This window comes from Petromyzon marinus, chromosome 41 (assembly GCF_048934315.1).
Source record: "Petromyzon marinus isolate PM22_M1 ecotype Great Lakes invasive population chromosome 41, UKy_Petmar_22M1.pri1.0, whole genome shotgun sequence".
Taxonomy (NCBI): domain Eukaryota; kingdom Metazoa; phylum Chordata; class Hyperoartia; order Petromyzontiformes; family Petromyzontidae; genus Petromyzon; species Petromyzon marinus.
The window spans coordinates 1,323,922-1,343,828 of record NC_133707.1 but is presented as its reverse complement, the minus strand read 5'-3'; the positions used below and the strand labels follow the sequence as shown (position 1 = coordinate 1,343,828).

Here is a 19,907-nt window from a genome sequence, read left to right as displayed (position 1 = left end):
CGTGAGAATTTTGTATTGTTTTATATATTTTTTATTATTTTGTTGTTTCTCTTCAACGTGACTTTACCGAAAAAACTAAGAATATGAATTACTGCAGTCACGAAAGATTTAAATCAAAATTTAATCGCCTCTACGGGGAGGGTTTTCACCTAACTTTAAGATCCTTCAACAAACTCCGGGATAAGAAAGCTCAGCTGATCGAGTCTCTCACGTTCCTGAAGAGATGCCGTGACTCTGGGGTAATACCAATCGCATTTACACTGACCTCTGCTGCTGTAACTTCTTCTAATGCGAAACGAATTCTTTTCAAAACTAGCTTAGCTCTTATCTCAGAAAAAATCAGACTTATACGCACAGAACTAGATCAGTTAGACAAGACACTCTACAAATCACACTTATCATTGACGGCAATAATGTCCACATTGGATTGGGAACATGTAGACAATATGTCTGCCTCTTCAGCTGCTACTATGGCGACCAAATGTAAGGAAAACCTGATTTCCAAATTTAACCTCCTCTTCAACAAAAGACCGGACCCACACACCAAAAAGTTAGACGTTAATAAAGTCGTAATTAATCGCAGTAACAGTTCTATTTCCGATGGTCTGAAATCCGTTTTAGCTAAAGGTCTAAACTTTGCAGTCACACCTAAACACATACCAGTTAATGATATAATTGCCCAAGTAGACGTTGCTCTCAGGGGCCTGGGTCACATCGCTGCAGACGTAGCAAGATCTGAAATCGCTGCAACCCTCAAAAACGCTAAGATGCCAGCTAGCAACCTCAGCAAAGATGAGCGTTTTGAATTATATAAATTAAAAAAGAGGAATGATATTGTAGTCCTCTCAGCTGACAAAGGCAATGCTACTGTCATCATGGATAAAATAGAATACAACAACAAAATTAAAGAATTACTCGACGATGGTAGTTATACAAAAATAAAAAGAGATCCCACCAACAGCCTCGTCACACAAACCAACAAAATAATTTCTGATTCAACCGCATTAATTGATCAATCTAAACAGTTTTCGTTGAAACCTTCTGCTGCCAGGCCACCAAGATTATACGGCTTACCAAAAATACATAAAGTAGATACACCTCTTCGTCCCATAGTCTCTACTATCAGCTCCCCCACCTACAAACTAGCTCGTTTTTTGTCTGAAATCCTAAGTCCTTTCACTGGAAAGACCACCTCTGCGGTACAAAATTCTACTCACCTGGTATCGACAATCAAGGGTATTTCCCTGTCCCCAGACGACCTGCTTGTCAGTTTTGATGTAGTTTCCTTATTCACCAAGGTTCCTGTACCTGACACCATTGCAATCATTGAAGACTTGGTTCATCAAGGACTAAACACTGAGGTACCCCCCTGGTGAAACACTGTTTAACCAATACATACTTCACTTGGAATGGAACTTTCTACAAACAAACTGAGGGCACCCCAATGGGCTCCCCCCTTTCTCCAGTTATAGCCAACATTTTCATGGAGAAATTTGAGACTGACGCCATCCAGACTGCCACTCTGCGCCCAACCTTATTGAAGACGTACGTGGATGACACTTTTGTCATCTGGCCACATGGCCAGCCTGCTCTAGACCAATTCTTCGACCACATCAATTCCATACACCCAGCCATCAGATTTACCATGGAAGTCGAAATAGATGGCAAGATACCTTTTTTGGATGTCCTAATTAAAAAGAGACCTGATGGTTCAATGAGCCACTCTGTCTACAGGAAAGCTACCCATACGGATGCTTATCTGAAACCGGATTCCCAACACCATCCATCACAGAAGAATTCTCTCATCAAGACTCTGTATCATAGAGCCCAATGCATATCCGACCAGGAACACATAAGCAGTGAACTCAAGCACGTACACCAAGCTCTTAGGGCGAATGGTTACTCCGACTATACAATCCGCAAAGCTATCACTCAAACCATGAAGAAGAACCCTCTTGAGGAGCCTTTCAAAACCATCACTTTACCCTACATTGCTGGGATCACAAAAAAGATCTCCAAAATCTTGAATAAACACAAGATCCAGGTCCGTTTCAACACATTACATAAAATCCGTGATCTGGTTCCATCTGTAAAAGATGTGATTCCGGACATACAATACCCTGGTGTCTACAAACTAAGTTGCCTCTGTGGTAGTAGTTACATTGGAGAAACCAAACGCCATGTCTCGGACCGCATTCGTGAACACAAACCAGACCTTAAACACGGTAGGACCAACACCTCGGCCGTAGCAGATCATTGTTCTAATTCAGTAGGCTCACATGCCATTGACTTTTCCAAGACAGAGGTTCTTTGTAAGCCATCTGGCTTCCATGAGAGATTCGTTCAGGAGGCTATCCACATATACAAGCACAGAGACAATTTCAACCGAGAAGATGGATTCTATCTTAGCAATCATTGGAAAGATTTGATAAACCATTTCAGTTCTTAATTGATTGTTCACGCTTACAGTGGCTTTCAGACAGCATACATTATAAAAAAAAATCGTCTCCCCCCTCCTCTTTTCAAAATATAGATGGACTAGTCCTGGGCAAACTGCCAAATCGCTGTGCGTGGCGCTAACGTTTTTTATAAATAAATAAATGCGCCGTTTAAAAATACATTTATGCAAACCAACACACCTGAAGATGACCGTTTGAGTTATGGTCGAAACGTCGTGAGAATTTTTTATTGTTTTATATATATTTTATTATTTTGTTGTTTCTCTTCAACGTGACTTTACCGAAAAAACTAAGAATATGAATTACTGCAGTCACGAAAGCTTTAAATCAAAATTTAATCGCCTCTACGGGGAAGGTTTTCACATAACTTTAAGATCCTTCAACAAACTCTGGGATAAGAAAGCTCAGCTGATCAAGTCTCTCACCTTCCTGAAGAGATGCCGCGACTCTTGGGTAATACCAATCGCATTTACACTGACCTCTGCTGCTGTAACTTCTTCTAATGCGAAACGAATTCTTTTCAAAACTAGCTTAGCTCTTATCTCAGAAAAAATCAGACTTATACGCACAGAACTAGGTCAGTTAGACAAGACACTCTACAAATCACACTTATCATTGACGGCAATAATGTCCACATTGGATTGGGAACATGTAGACAATATGACTGCCTCTTCAGCTGCTACTATGTCGACCAAATGTAAGGAAAACCTGATTTCCAAATTTAACCTCCTCTTCAACAAAAGACCGGACCCACACACCAAAAAGTTAGACGTTAATAAAGTCGTAATTAATCGCAGTAACAGTTCTATTTCCGATGGTCTGAAATCCGTTTTAGCTAAAGGTCTAAACTTTGCAGTCACACCTAAACACATACCAGTTAATGATATAATTGCCCAAGTAGACGTTGCTCTCAGGGGCCTGGGTCACATCGCTGCAGACGTAGCAAGATCTGAAATCGCTGCAACCCTCAAAAACGCTAAGATGCCAGCTAGCAACCTCAGCAAAGATGAGCGTTTTGAATTATATAAATTAAAAAAGAGGAATGATATTGTAGTCCTCTCAGCTGACAAAGGCAATGCTACTGTCATCATGGATAAAATAGAATACAACAACAAAATTAAAGAATTACTCGACGATGGTAGTTATACAAAAATAAAAAGAGATCCCACCAACAGCCTCGTCACACAAACCAACCAAATAATTTCTGATTCAACCGCATTAATTGATCAATCTAAACAGTTTTCGTTGAAACCTTCTGCTGCCAAGCCACCAAGATTATACGGCTTACCAAAAATACATAAAGTAGATACACCTCTTCGTCCCATAGTCTCTACTATCAGCTCCCCCACCTACAAACTAGCTCGTTTTTTGTCTGAAATCCTAAGTCCTTTCACTGGAAAGACCACCTCTGCGGTACAAAATTCTACTCACCTGGTATCGACAATCAAGGGTATTTCCCTGTCCCCAGACGACCTGCTTGTCAGTTTCGATGTAGTTTCCTTATTCACCAAGGTTCCTGTACCTGACACCATTGCAATCATTGAAGACTTGGTTAATCAAGGACTAAACACTGAGGTACCCCCCTGGTGAAACACTGTTTAACCAATACATACTTCACTTGGAATGGAACTTTCTACAAACAAACTGAGGGCACCCCAATGGGCTCCCCCCTTTCTCCAGTTATAGCCAACATTTTCATGGAGAAATTTGAGACTGACGCCATCCAGACTGCCACTCTGCGCCCAACCTTATGGAAGAGGTACGTGGATGACACTTTTGTCATCTGGCCACATGGCCGGCCTGCTCTAGACCAATTCTTCGACCACATCAATTCCATACACCCAGCCATCAGATTTACCATGGAAGTCGAAATAGATAGCAAGATACCTTTTTTGGATGTCCTAATTAAAAAGAGACCTGATGGTTCAATGAGCCACTCTGTCTACAGGAAAGCTACCCATACGGATGCTTATCTGAAACCGGATTCCCAACACCATCCATCACAGAAGAATTCTCTCATCAAGACTCTGTATCATAGAGCCCAATGCATATCCGACCAGGAACACATAAGCAGTGAACTCAAGCACGTACACCAAGCTCTTAGGGCGAATGGTTACTCCGACTATACAATCCGCAAAGCTATCACTCAAACCATGAAGAAGAACCCTCTTGAGGAGCCTTTCAAAACCATCACTTTACCCTACATTGCTGGGATCACAAAAAAGATCTCCAAAATCTTGAATAAACACAAGATCCAGGTCCGTTTCAACACATTACATAAAATCCGTGATCTGGTTCCATCTGTAAAAGATGTGATTCCGGACATACAATACCCTGGTGTCTACAAACTAAGTTGCCTCTGTGGTAGTAGTTACATTGGAGAAACCAACGCCATGTCTCGGACCGCATTCGTGAACACAAACCAGACCTTAAACACGGTAGGACCAACACCTCGGCCGTAGCAGATCATTGTTCTAATTCAGTAGGCTCACATGCCATTGACTTTTCCAAGACAGAGGTTCTTTGTAAGCCATCTGGCTTCCATGAGAGATTCGTTCATGAGGCTATCCACATATACAAGCACAGAGACAATTTCAACCGAGAAGATGGATTCTATCTTAGCAATCATTGGAAAGATTTGATAAACCATTTCAGTTCTTAATTGATTGTTCACGCTTACAGTGGCTTTCAGACAGCATACATTATAAAAAAAAATCGTCTCCCCCCTCCTCTTTTCAAAATATAGATGGACTAGTCCTGGGCAAACTGCCAAATCGCTGTGCGTGGCGCTAACGTTTTTTATAAATAAATAAATGCGCCGTTTAAAAATACATTTATGCAAACCAACACACCTGAAGATGACCGTTTGAGTTATGGTCGAAACGTCGTGAGAATTTTTTATTGTTTTATATATATTTTATTATTTTGTTGTTTCTCTTCAACGTGACTTTACCGAAAAAACTAAGAATATGAATTACTGCAGTCACGAAAGCTTTAAATCAAAATTTAATCGCCTCTACGGGGAAGGTTTTCACATAACTTTAAGATCCTTCAACAAACTCTGGGATAAGAAAGCTCAGCTGATCAAGTCTCTCACCTTCCTGAAGAGATGCCGCGACTCTTGGGTAATACCAATCGCATTTACACTGACCTCTGCTGCTGTAACTTCTTCTAATGCGAAACAAATTCTTTTCAAAACTAGCTTAGCTCTTATCTCAGAAAAAATCAGACTTATACGCACAGAACTAGATCAGTTAGACAAGACACTCTACAAATCACACTTATCATTGACGGCAATAATGTCCACATTGGATTGGGAACATGTAGACAATATGACTGCCTCTTCAGCTGCTACTATGTCGACCAAATGTAAGGAAAACCTGATTTCCAAATTTAACCTCCTCTTCAACAAAAGACCGGACCCACACACCAAAAAGTTAGACGTTAATAAAGTCGTAATTAATCGCAGTAACAGTTCTATTTCCGATGGTCTGAAATCCGTTTTAGCTAAAGGTCTAAACTTTGCAGTCACACCTAAACACATACCAGTTAATGATATAATTGCCCAAGTAGACGTTGCTCTCAGGGGCCTGGGTCACATCGCTGCAGACGTAGCAAGATCTGAAATCGCTGCAACCCTCAAAAACGCTAAGATGCCAGCTAGCAACCTCAGCAAAGATGAGCGTTTTGAATTATATAAATTTAAAAAGAGGAATGATATTGTAGTCCTCTCAGCTGACAAAGGCAATGCTACTGTCATCATGGATAAAATAGAATACAACAACAAAATTAAAGAATTACTCGACGATGGTAGTTATACAAAAATAAAAAGAGATCCCACCAACAGCCTCGTCACACAAACCAACCAAATAATTTCTGATTCAACCGCATTAATTGATCAATCTAAACAGTTTTCGTTGAAACCTTCTGCTGCCAGGCCACCAAGATTATACGGCTTACCAAAAATACATAAAGTAGATACACCTCTTCGTCCCATAGTCTCTACTATCAGCTCCCCCACCTACAAACTAGCTCGTTTTTTGTCTGAAATCCTAAGTCCTTTCACTGGAAAGACCACCTCTGCGGTACAAAATTCTACTCACCTGGTATCGACAATCAAGGGTATTTCCCTGTCCCCAGACGACCTGCTTGTCAGTTTCGATGTAGTTTCCTTATTCACCAAGGTTCCTGTACCTGACACCATTGCAATCATTGAAGACTTGGTTAATCAAGGACTAAACACTGAGGTACCCCCCTGGTGAAACACTGTTTAACCAATACATACTTCACTTGGAATGGAACTTTCTACAAACAAACTGAGGGCACCCCAATGGGCTCCCCCCTTTCTCCAGTTATAGCCAACATTTTCATGGAGAAATTTGAGACTGACGCCATCCAGACTGCCACTCTGCGCCCAACCTTATTGAAGAGGTACGTGGATGACACTTTTGTCATCTGGCCACATGGCCGGCCTGCTCTAGACCAATTCTTCGACCACATCAATTCCATACACCCAGCCATCAGATTTACCATGGAAGTCGAAATAGATAGCAAGATACCTTTTTTGGATGTCCTAATTAAAAAGAGACCTGATGGTTCAATGAGCCACTCTGTCTACAGGAAAGCTACCCATACGGATGCTTATCTGAAACCGGATTCCCAACACCATCCATCACAGAAGAATTCTCTCATCAAGACTCTGTATCATAGAGCCCAATGCATATCCGACCAGGAACACATAAGCAGTGAACTCAAGCACGTACACCAAGCTCTTAGGGCGAATGGTTACTCCGACTATACAATCCGCAAAGCTATCACTCAAACCATGAAGAAGAACCCTCTTGAGGAGCCTTTCAAAACCATCACTTTACCCTACATTGCTGGGATCACAAAAAAGATCTCCAAAATCTTGAATAAACACAAGATCCAGGTCCGTTTCAACACATTACATAAAATCCGTGATCTGGTTCCATCTGTAAAAGATGTGATTCCGGACATACAATACCCTGGTGTCTACAAACTAAGTTGCCTCTGTGGTAGTAGTTACATTGGAGAAACCAAACGCCATGTCTCGGACCGCATTCGTGAACACAAACCAGACCTTAAACACGGTAGGACCAACACCTCGGCCGTAGCAGATCATTGTTCTAATTCAGTAGGCTCACATGCCATTGACTTTTCCAAGACAGAGGTTCTTTGTAAGCCATCTGGCTTCCATGAGAGATTCGTTCATGAGGCTATCCACATATACAAGCACAGAGACAATTTCAACCGAGAAGATGGATTCTATCTTAGCAATCATTGGAAAGATTTGATAAACCATTTCAGTTCTTAATTGATTGTTCACGCTTACAGTGGCTTTCAGACAGCATACATTATAAAAAAAAATCGTCTCCCCCCTCCTCTTTTCAAAATATAGATGGACTAGTCCTGGGCAAACTGCCAAATCGCTGTGCGTGGCGCTAACGTTTTTTATAAATAAATAAATGCGCCGTTTAAAAATACATTTATGCAAACCAACACACCTGAAGATGACCGTTTGAGTTATGGTCGAAACGTCGTGAGAATTTTTTATTGTTTTATATATTTTTTATTATTTTGTTGTTTCTCTTCAACGTGACTTTACCGAAAAAACTAAGAATATGAATTACTGCAGTCACGAAAGCTTTAAATCACAATTTAATCGCCTCTACGGGGAGGGTTTTCACCTAACTTTAAGATCCTTCAACAAACTCCGGGATAAGAAAGCTCAGCTGATCGAGTCTCTCACCTTCCTGAAGAGATGCCGTGACTCTGGGGTAATACCAATCGCATTTACACTGACCTCTGCTGCTGTAACTTCTTCTAATGCGAAACGAATTCTTTTCAAAACTAGCTTAGCTCTTATCTCAGAAAAAATCAGACTTATACGCACAGAACTAGATCAGTTAGACAAGACACTCTACAAATCACACTTATCATTGACGGCAATAATGTCCACATTGGATTGGGAACATGTAGACAATATGACTGCCTCTTCAGCTGCTACTATGTCGACCAAATGTAAGGAAAACCTGATTTCCAAATTTAACCTCCTCTTCAACAAAAGACCGGACCCACACACCAAAAAGTTAGACGTTAATAAAGTCGTAATTAATCGCAGTAACAGTTCTATTTCCGATGGTCTGAAATCCGTTTTAGCTAAAGGTCTAAACTTTGCAGTCACACCTAAACACATACCAGTTAATGATATAATTGCCCAAGTAGACGTTGCTCTCAGGGGCCTGGGTCACATCGCTGCAGACGTAGCAAGATCTGAAATCGCTGCAACCCTCAAAAACGCTAAGATGCCAGCTAGCAACCTCAGCAAAGATGAGCGTTTTGAATTATATAAATTAAAAAAGAGGAATGATATTGTAGTCCTCTCAGCTGACAAAGGCAATGCTACTGTCATCATGGATAAAATAGAATACAACAACAAAATTAAAGAATTACTCGACGATGGTAGTTATACAAAAATAAAAAGAGATCCCACCAACAGCCTCGTCACACAAACCAACCAAATAATTTCTGATTCAACCGCATTAATTGATCAATCTAAACAGTTTTCGTTGAAACCTTCTGCTGCCAGGCCACCAAGATTATACGGCTTACCAAAAATACATAAAGTAGATACACCTCTTCGTCCCATAGTCTCTACTATCAGCTCCCCCACCTACAAACTAGCTCGTTTTTTGTCTGAAATCCTAAGTCCTTTCACTGGAAAGACCACCTCTGCGGTACAAAATTCTACTCACCTGGTATCGACAATCAAGGGTATTTCCCTGTCCCCAGACGACCTGCTTGTCAGTTTCGATGTAGTTTCCTTATTCACCAAGGTTCCTGTACCTGACACCATTGCAATCATTGAAGACTTGGTTAATCAAGGACTAAACACTGAGGTACCCCCCTGGTGAAACACTGTTTAACCAATACATACTTCACTTGGAATGGAACTTTCTACAAACAAACTGAGGGCACCCCAATGGGCTCCCCCCTTTCTCCAGTTATAGCCAACATTTTCATGGAGAAATTTGAGACTGACGCCATCCAGACTGCCACTCTGCGCCCAACCTTATTGAAGAGGTACGTGGATGACACTTTTGTCATCTGGCCACATGGCCGGCCTGCTCTAGACCAATTCTTCGACCACATCAATTCCATACACCCAGCCATCAGATTTACCATGGAAGTCGAAATAGATAGCAAGATACCTTTTTTGAATGTCCTAATTAAAAAGAGACCTGATGGTTCAATGAGCCACTCTGTCTACAGGAAAGCTACCCATACGGATGCTTATCTGAAACCGGATTCCCAACACCATCCATCACAGAAGAATTCTCTCATCAAGACTCTGTATCATAGAGCCCAATGCATATCCGACCAGGAACACATAAGCAGTGAACTCAAGCACGTACACCAAGCTCTTAGGGCGAATGGTTACTCCGACTATACAATCCGCAAAGCTATCACTCAAACCATGAAGAAGAACCCTCTTGAGGAGCCTTTCAAAACCATCACTTTACCCTACATTGCTGGGATCACAAAAAAGATCTCCAAAATCTTGAATAAACACAAGATCCAGGTCCGTTTCAACACATTACATAAAATCCGTGATCTGGTTCCATCTGTAAAAGATGTGATTCCGGACATACAATACCCTGGTGTCTACAAACTAAGTTGCCTCTGTGGTAGTAGTTACATTGGAGAAACCAACGCCATGTCTCGGACCGCATTCGTGAACACAAACCAGACCTTAAACACGGTAGGACCAACACCTCGGCCGTAGCAGATCATTGTTCTAATTCAGTAGGCTCACATGCCATTGACTTTTCCAAGACAGAGGTTCTTTGTAAGCCATCTGGCTTCCATGAGAGATTCGTTCATGAGGCTATCCACATATACAAGCACAGAGACAATTTCAACCGAGAAGATGGATTCTATCTTAGCAATCATTGGAAAGATTTGATAAACCATTTCAGTTCTTAATTGATTGTTCACGCTTACAGTGGCTTTCAGACAGCATACATTATAAAAAAAATCGTCTCCCCCCTCCTCTTTTCAAAATATAGATGGACTAGTCCTGGGCAAACTGCCAAATCGCTGTGCGTGGCGCTAACGTTTTTTATAAATAAATAAATGCGCCGTTTAAAAATACATTTATGCAAACCAACACACCTGAAGATGACCGTTTGAGTTATGGTCGAAACGTCGTGAGAATTTTTTATTGTTTTATATATTTTTTATTATTTTGTTGTTTCTCTTCAACGTGACTTTACCGAAAAAACTAAGAATATGAATTACTGCAGTCACGAAAGCTTTAAATCAAAATTTAATCGCCTCTACGGGGAGGGTTTTCACCTAACTTTAAGATCCTTCAACAAACTCCGGGATAAGAAAGCTCAGCTGATCGAGTCTCTCACCTTCCTGAAGAGATGCCGTGACTCTGGGGTAATACCAATCGCATTTACACTGACCTCTGCTGCTGTAACTTCTTCTAATGCGAAACGAATTCTTTTCAAAACTAGCTTAGCTCTTATCTCAGAAAAAATCAGACTTATACGCACAGAACTAGATCAGTTAGACAAGACACTCTACAAATCACACTTATCATTGACGGCAATAATGTCCACATTGGATTGGGAACATGTAGACAATATGACTGCCTCTTCAGCTGCTACTATGTCGACCAAATGTAAGGAAAACCTGATTTCCAAATTTAACCTCCTCTTCAACAAAAGACCGGACCCACACACCAAAAAGTTAGACGTTAATAAAGTCGTAATTAATCGCAGTAACAGTTCTATTTCCGATGGTCTGAAATCCGTTTTAGCTAAAGGTCTAAACTTTGCAGTCACACCTAAACACATACCAGTTAATGATATAATTGCCCAAGTAGACGTTGCTCTCAGGGGCCTGGGTCACATCGCTGCAGACGTAGCAAGATCTGAAATCGCTGCAACCCTCAAAAACGCTAAGATGCCAGCTAGCAACCTCAGCAAAGATGAGCGTTTTGAATTATATAAATTAAAAAAGAGGAATGATATTGTAGTCCTCTCAGCTGACAAAGGCAATGCTACTGTCATCATGGATAAAATAGAATACAACAACAAAATTAAAGAATTACTCGACGATGGTAGTTATACAAAAATAAAAAGAGATCCCACCAACAGCCTCGTCACACAAACCAACAAAATAATTTCTGATTCAACCGCATTAATTGATCAATCTAAACAGTTTTCGTTGAAACCTTCTGCTGCCAGGCCACCAAGATTATACGGCTTACCAAAAATACATAAAGTAGATACACCTCTTCGTCCCATAGTCTCTACTATTAGCTCCCCCACCTACAAACTAGCTCGTTTTTTGTCTGAAATCCTGCGTCCTTTCACTGGAAAGACCACCTCTGCGGTACAAAATTCTACTCACCTGGTATCGACAATCAAGGGTATTTCCCTGTCCCCAGACGACCTGCTTGTCAGTTTTGATGTAGTTTCCTTATTCACCAAGGTTCCTGTACCTGACACCATTGCAATCATTGAAGACTTGGTTCATCAAGGACTAAACACTGAGGTACCCCCCCTGGTGAAACACTGTTTAATCAATACATACTTCACTTGGAATGGAACTTTCTACAAACAAACTGAGGGCACCCCAATGGGCTCCCCCCTTTCTCCAGTTATAGCTAACATTTTCATGGAGAAATGTGAGACTGACGCCATCCAGACTGCCACTCTGCGCCCAACCTTATGGAAGAGGTACGTGGATGACACTTTTGTCATCTGGCCACATGGCCGGCCTGCTCTAGACCAATTCTTCGACCACATCAATTCCATACACCCAGCCATCAGATTTACCATGGAAGTCGAAATAGATGGCAAGATACCTTTTTTGGATGTCCTAATTAAAAAGAGACCTGATGGTTCAATGAGCCACTCTGTCTACAGGAAAGCTATCCATACGGATGCTTATCTGAAACCGGATTCCCACCACCATCCATCACAGAAGAATTCTCTCATCAAGACTCTGTATCATAGAGCCCAATGCATATCCGACCAGGAACACATAAGCAGGGAACTCAAGCACGTACACCAAGCTCTTAGGGCTAATGGTTACTCCGACTATACAATCCGCAAAGCTATCACTCAAACCATGAAGAAGAACCCTCTTGAGGAGCCTTTCAAAACCATCACTTTACCCTACATTGCTGGGATCACAAAAAAGATCTCCAAAATCTTGAATAAACACAAGATCCAGGTCCGTTTCAACACATTACATAAAATCCGTGATCTGGTTCCGTCTGTAAAAGATGTGATTCCGGACATACAATACCCTGGTGTCTACAAACTAAGTTGCCTCTGTGGTAGTAGTTACATTGGAGAAACCAAACGCCATGTCTCGGACCGCATTCGTGAACACAAAGCAGACCTTAAACACGGTAGGACCAACACCTCGGCCGTAGCAGATCATTGTTCTAATTCAGTAGGCTCACATGCCATTGACTTTTCCAAGACAGAGGTTCTTTGTAAGCCATCTGGCTTCCATGAGAGATTCGTTCATGAGGCTATCCACATATACAAGCACAGAGACAATTTCAACCGAGAAGATGGATTCTATCTTAGCAATCATTGGAAAGATTTGATAAACCATTTCAGTTCTTAATTGATTGTTCACGCTTACAGTGGCTTTCAGACAGCATACATTATAAAAAAAATCGTCTCCCCCCTCCTCTTTTCAAAATGTAGATGGACTAGTCCTGGGCAAACTGCCAAATCGCTGTGCGTGGCGCTAACGTTTTTTATAAATAAATAAATGCGCCGTTTAAAAATAAATTTATGCAAACCAACACACCTGAAGATGACCGTTTGAGTTATGGTCGAAACGTCGTGAGAATTTTTTATTGTTTTATATATATTTTATTATTTTGTTGTTTCTCTTCAACGTGACTTTACCGAAAAAACTAAGAATATGAATTACTGCAGTCACGAAAGCTTTAAATCAAAATTTAATCGCCTCTACGGGGAGGGTTTTCACGTAACTTTAAGATCCTTCAACAAACTCTGGGATAAGAAAGCTCAGCTGATCAAGTCTCTCACCTTCCTGAAGAGATGCCGCGACTCTTGGGTAATACCAATCGCATTTACACTGACCTCTGCTGCTGTAACTTCTTCTAATGCGAAACGAATTCTTTTCAAAACTAGCTTAGCCCTTATCTCAGAAAAAATCAGACTTATACGCACAGAACTAGATCAGTTAGACAAGACACTCTACAAATCACACTTATCATTGACGGCAATAATGTCCACATCGGATTGGGAACATGTAGACAATATGACTGCCTCTTCAGCTGCTACTATGTCGACCAAATGTAAGGAAAACCTGATTTCCAAATTTAACCTCCTCTTCAACAAAAGACCGGACCCACACACCAAAAAGTTAGACGTTAATAAAGTCGTAATTAATCGCAGTAACAGTTCTATTTCCGATGGTCTGAAATCCGTTTTAGCTAAAGGTCTAAACTTTGCAGTCACACCTAAACACATACCAGTTAATGATATAATTGCCCAAGTAGACGTTGCTCTCAGGGGCCTGGGTCACATCGCTGCAGACGTAGCAAGATCTGAAATCGCTGCAACCCTCAAAAACGCTAAGATGCCAGCTAGCAACCTCAGCAAAGATGAGCGTTTTGAATTATATAAATTAAAAAAGAGGAATGATATTGTAGTCCTCTCAGCTGACAAAGGCAATGCTACTGTCATCATGGATAAAATAGAATACAACAACAGAATTAAAGAATTACTCGACGATGGTAGTTATACAAAAATAAAAAGAGATCCCACCAACAGCCTCGTCACACAAACCAACAAAATAATTTCTGATTCAACCGCATTAATTGATCAATCTAAACAGTTTTCGTTGAAACCTTCTGCTGCCAGGCCACCAAGATTATACGGCTTACCAAAAATACATAAAGTAGATACACCTCTTCGTCCCATAGTCTCTACTATCAGCTCCCCCACCTACAAACTAGCTCGTTTTTTGTCTGAAATCCTGCGTCCTTTCACTGGAAAGACCACCTCTGCGGTACAAAATTCTACTCACCTGGTATCGACAATCAAGGGTATTTCCCTGTCCCCAGACGACCTGCTTGTCAGTTTTGATGTAGTTTCCTTATTCACCAAGGTTCCTGTACCTGACACCATTGCAATCATTGAAGACTTGGTTCATCAAGGACTAAACACTGAGGTACCCCCCCTGGTGAAACACTGTTTAATCAATACATACTTCACTTGGAATGGAACTTTCTACAAACAAACTGAGGGCACCCCAATGGGCTCCCCCCTTTCTCCAGTTATAGCTAACATTTTCATGGAGAAATGTGAGACTGACGCCATCCAGACTGCCACTCTGCGCCCAACCTTATGGAAGAGGTACGTGGATGACACTTTTGTCATCTGGCCACATGGCCGGCCTGCTCTAGACCAATTCTTCGACCACATCAATTCCATACACCCAGCCATCAGATTTACCATGGAAGTCGAAATAGATGGCAAGATACCTTTTTTGGATGTCCTAATTAAAAAGAGACCTGATGGTTCAATGAGCCACTCTGTCTACAGGAAAGCTATCCATATGGATGCTTATCTGAAACCGGATTCCCACCACCATCCATCACAGAAGAATTCTCTCATCAAGACTCTGTATCATAGAGCCCAATGCATATCCGACCAGGAACACATAAGCAGTGAACTCAAGCACGTACACCAAGCTCTTAGGGCTAATGGTTACTCCGACTATACAATCCGCAAAGCTATCACTCAAACCATGAAGAAGAACCCTCTTGAGGAGCCTTTCAAAACCATAACTTTACCCTACATTGCTGGGATCACAAAAAAGATCTCCAAAATCTTGAATAAACACAAGATCCAGGTCCGTTTCAACACATTACATAAAATCCGTGATCTGGTTCCGTTTGTAAAAGATGTGATTCCGGACATACAATACCCTGGTGTCTACAAACTAAGTTGCCTCTGTGGTAGTAGTTACTTTGGAGAAACCAAACGCCATGTCTCGGACCGCATTCGTGAACACAAAGCAGACCTTAAACACGGTAGGACCAACACCTCGGCCGTAGCAGATCATTGTTCTAATTTAGTAGGCTCACATGCCATTGACTTTTCCAAGACAGAGGTTCTTTGTAAGCCATCTGGCTTCCATGAGAGATTCGTTCATGAGGCTATCCACATATACAAGCACAGAGACAATTTCAACCGAGAAGATGGATTCTATCTTAGCAATCATTGGAAAGATTTGATAAACCATTTCAGTTCTTAATTGATTGTTCACGCTTACAGTGGCTTTCAGACAGCATAGATTATAAAAAAATTTCGTCTCCCCCCTCCTCTTTTCAAAATATAGATGGACTAGTCCTGGGCAAACTGCCAAATCGCTGCGCGTGGCGCTAACGTTTTTTATAAATAAATAAATGCGCCGTTTAAAAATAAATTTATGCAAACCAACACACCTGAAGATGACCGTTTGAGTTATGGTCGAAACGTCGTGAGAATTTTTTATTGTTATATATATTTTATTATTTTGTTGTTTCTCTTCAACGTGACTTTACCGAAAAAACTAAGAATATGAATTACTGCAGTCACGAAAGCTTTAAATCAAAATTTAATCGCCTCTACGGGGAGGGTTTTCACATAACTTTAAGATCCTTCAACAAACTCCGGGATAAGAAAGCTCAGCTGATCGAGTCTCTCACCTTCCTGAAGAGATGCCGTGACTCTGGGATAATACCAATCGCATTTACACTGACCTCTGCTGCTGTAACTTCTTCTAATGCGAAACGAATTCTTTTCAAAACTAGCTTAGCTCTTATCTCAGAAAAAATCAGACTTATACGCACAGAACTAGATCAGTTAGACAAGACACTCTACAAATCACACTTATCATTGACGGCAATAATGTCCACATCGGATTGGGAACATGTAGACAATATGACTGCCTCTTCAGCTGCTACTATGTCGACCAAATGTAAGGAAAACCTGATTTCCAAATTTAACCTCCTCTTCAACAAAAGACCGGACCCACACACCAAAAAGTTAGACGTTAATAAAGTCGTAATTAATCGCAGTAACAGTTCTATTTCCGATGGTCTGAAATCCGTTTTAGCTAAAGGTCTAAACTTTGCAGTCACACCTAAACACATACCAGTTAATGATATAATTGCCCAAGTAGACGTTGCTCTCAGGGGCCTGGGTCACATCGCTGCAGACGTAGCAAGATCTGAAATCGCTGCAACCCTCAAAAACGCTAAGATGCCAGCTAGCAACCTCAGGAAAGATGAGCGTTTTGAATTATATAAATTAAAAAAGAGGAATGATATTGTAGTCCTCTCAGCTGACAAAGGCAATGCTACTGTCATCATGGATAAAATAGAATACAACAACAAAATTAAAGAATTACTCGACGATGGTAGTTATACAAAAATAAAAAGAGATCCCACCAACAGCCTCGTCACACAAACCAACAAAATAATTTCTGATTCAACCGCATTAATTGATCAATCTAAACAGTTTTCGTTGAAACCTTCTGCTGCCAGGCCACCAAGATTATACGGCTTACCAAAAATACATAAAGTAGATACACCTCTTCGTCCCATAGTCTCTACTATCAGCTCCCCCACCTACAAACTAGCTCGTTTTTTGTCTGAAATCCTGCGTCCTTTCACTGGAAAGACCACCTCTGCGGTACAAAATTCTACTCACCTGGTATCGACAATCAAGGGTATTTCCCTGTCCCCAGACGACCTGCTTGTCAGTTTTGATGTAGTTTCCTTATTCACCAAGGTTCCTGTACCTGACACCATTGCAATCATTGAAGACTTGGTTCATCAAGGACTAAACACTGAGGTACCCCCCCTGGTGAAACACTGTTTAACCAATACATACTTCACTTGGAATGGAACTTTCTACAAACAAACTGAGGGCACCCCAATGGGCTCCCCCCTTTCTCCAGTTATAGCTAACATTTTCATGGAGAAATTTGAGACTGACGCCATCCAGACTGCCACTCTGCGCCCAACCTTATGGAAGAGGTACGTGGATGACACTTTTGTCATCTGGCCACATGGCCGGCCTGCTCTAGACCAATTCTTCGACCACATCAATTCCATACACCCAGCCATCAGATTTACCATGGAAGTCGAAATAGATGGCAAGATACCTTTTTTGGATGTCCTAATTCAAAAGAGACCTGATGGTTCAATGAGCCACTCTGTCCACAGGAAAGCTACCCATACGGATGCTTATCTGAAACCGGATTCCCACCACCATCCATCACAGAAGAATTCTCTCATCAAGACTCTGTATCATAGAGCCCAATGCATATCCGACCAGGAACACATAAGCAGTGAACTCAAGCACGTACACCAAGCTCTTAGGGCTAATGGTTACTCCGACTATACAATCCGCAAAGCTATCACTCAAACCATGAAGAAGAACCCTCTTGAGGAGCCTTTCAAAACCATCACTTTACCCTACATTGCTGGGATCACAAAAAAGATCTCCAAAATCTTGAATAAACACAAGATCCAGGTCCGTTTCAACACATTACATAAAATCCGTGATCTGGTTCCATCTGTAAAAGATGTGATTCCGGACATACAATACCCTGGTGTCTACAAACTAAGTTGCCTCTGTGGTAGTAGTTACATTGGAGAAACCAAACGCCATGTCTCGGACCGCATTCGTGAACACAAAGCAGACCTTAAACACGGTAGGACCAACACCTCGGCCGTAGCAGATCATTGTTCTAATTTAGTAGGCTCACATGCCATTGACTTTTCCAAGACAGAGGTTCTTTGTAAGCCATCTGGCTTCCATGAGAGATTCGTTCATGAGGCTATCCACATATACAAGCACAGAGACAATTTCAACCGAGAAGATGGATTCTATCTTAGCAATCATTGGAAAGATTTGATAAACCATTTCAGTTCTTAATTGATTGTTCACGCTTACAGTGGCTTTCAGACAGCATACATTATAAAAAAAAAATCGTCTCCCCCCTCCTCTTTTCAAAATATAGATGGACTAGTCCTGGGCAAACTGCCAAATCGCTGCGCGTGGCGCTAACGTTTTTTATAAATAAATAAATGCGCCGTTTAAAAATAAATTTATGCAAACCAACACACATGAAGATGACCGTTTGAGTTATGGTCGAAACGTCGTGAGAATTTTTTATTGTTATATATATTTTATTATTTTGTTGTTTCTCTTCAACGTGACTTTACCGAAAAAACTAAGAATATGAATTACTGCAGTCACGAAAGCTTTAAATCAAAAGCACTGACAGTCAATGGATAACATATACATTTCATTTGGGCAGTCCCCGACTTGCAAACGAGTTCCATTCCCGAGACCCGTTGGTATTTAAATGCACATATGGTCTGTGTTATGAAATGTGTTATGTATGGATGTTAAACTTCTTTCGCACCGTACGTAGCCAACCGTGCTAATCAGAGGTGCAGGGGGGCTACGGTGAAACAAAAAATGTAAGCATTGTTAAACTCATAAATAAGAAGACATTGTATATTTGTATATTTGCCTAACCAAATAGTTCCGCGGTTCGGTTCGAAAGTGCGAGTTCACGTTCCCAAGTTGGATGGTTAAACATAAATATCTTATGGAAGCTCGTCCGTAAGCGCAGATGTTCATAAATCTGGCGCTCATAAGTCAGGGACTGCTGGTATATGTAGGTGTATGATGGTGTGTGCGGAACACACCTTGGCGTCTTCAGCATCGAAGAGTTCACACCAAATTGAGTGTGTCCCATTCACCGCGAGTTCAAAGGAGCAGACGTAAAATGCGGCTTGAATTAATTCTAAAAAAATGCAAGTAAAAAGTGCGTGAACATCGTTTGCAGGAATTTGTATTGAGTTAAAATAATATGCTTAATGTATCATTCAAAGTAGCTTAAGTTAACATTCATAAAAAAGAGGAAAACATCTTCTTTGGTTCTTTCGGTAAAGTCACGTAGAATGAGAATAAAATAATAATATATCAATTTATTATTTTATTCTCATTCTACGTGACTTTACCGAAAGAACCAAAGAAGATTAATCATTGCAGTCACGAAAGCTTTAAATAGAGGAAAACATGTCAGCAATCGTTTATTTGCGTATTCACTTGGCCGGTCGGTCAGTTAGTCGGGCCGGGCCTTGGTACCTTATTAGAGGCTCCTATTGACAGATGGTTGAGTTTCAGCCACCACTGAGCAGTCACCACTCATTATAACTTGAACCTCTTTTTAAGTACACTGAGGCTGGGTCCTATTGTTATTAATTTTGTTTACTTACATTGTTTTTCAACACTGCCTTTCTCAACAGCTGCATCCGTGCATACTATATTACAATACCAAACTACT

The 19,907-nt window shown here is 41.0% G+C and overlaps 1 protein-coding gene across 4 annotated transcripts in view; it reads right to left on the bottom strand.

The window, feature by feature from the left end:
* The window catches only part of LOC116950873 (multiple inositol polyphosphate phosphatase 1-like), a 61,590-nt gene that overhangs the window by 28,716 nt on the left and 12,967 nt on the right, over nt 1-19,907 (bottom strand). For all 4 annotated transcript variants that reach the window (XM_032968993.2, XM_076073211.1, XM_032968995.2 and 1 more), the window contains exon 3: nt 19,267-19,364. In XM_032968993.2, coding sequence (XP_032824884.1) covers nt 19,267-19,364 — 98 coding nt within the window. The remainder of the gene's footprint in view (nt 1-19,266; nt 19,365-19,907) is intronic.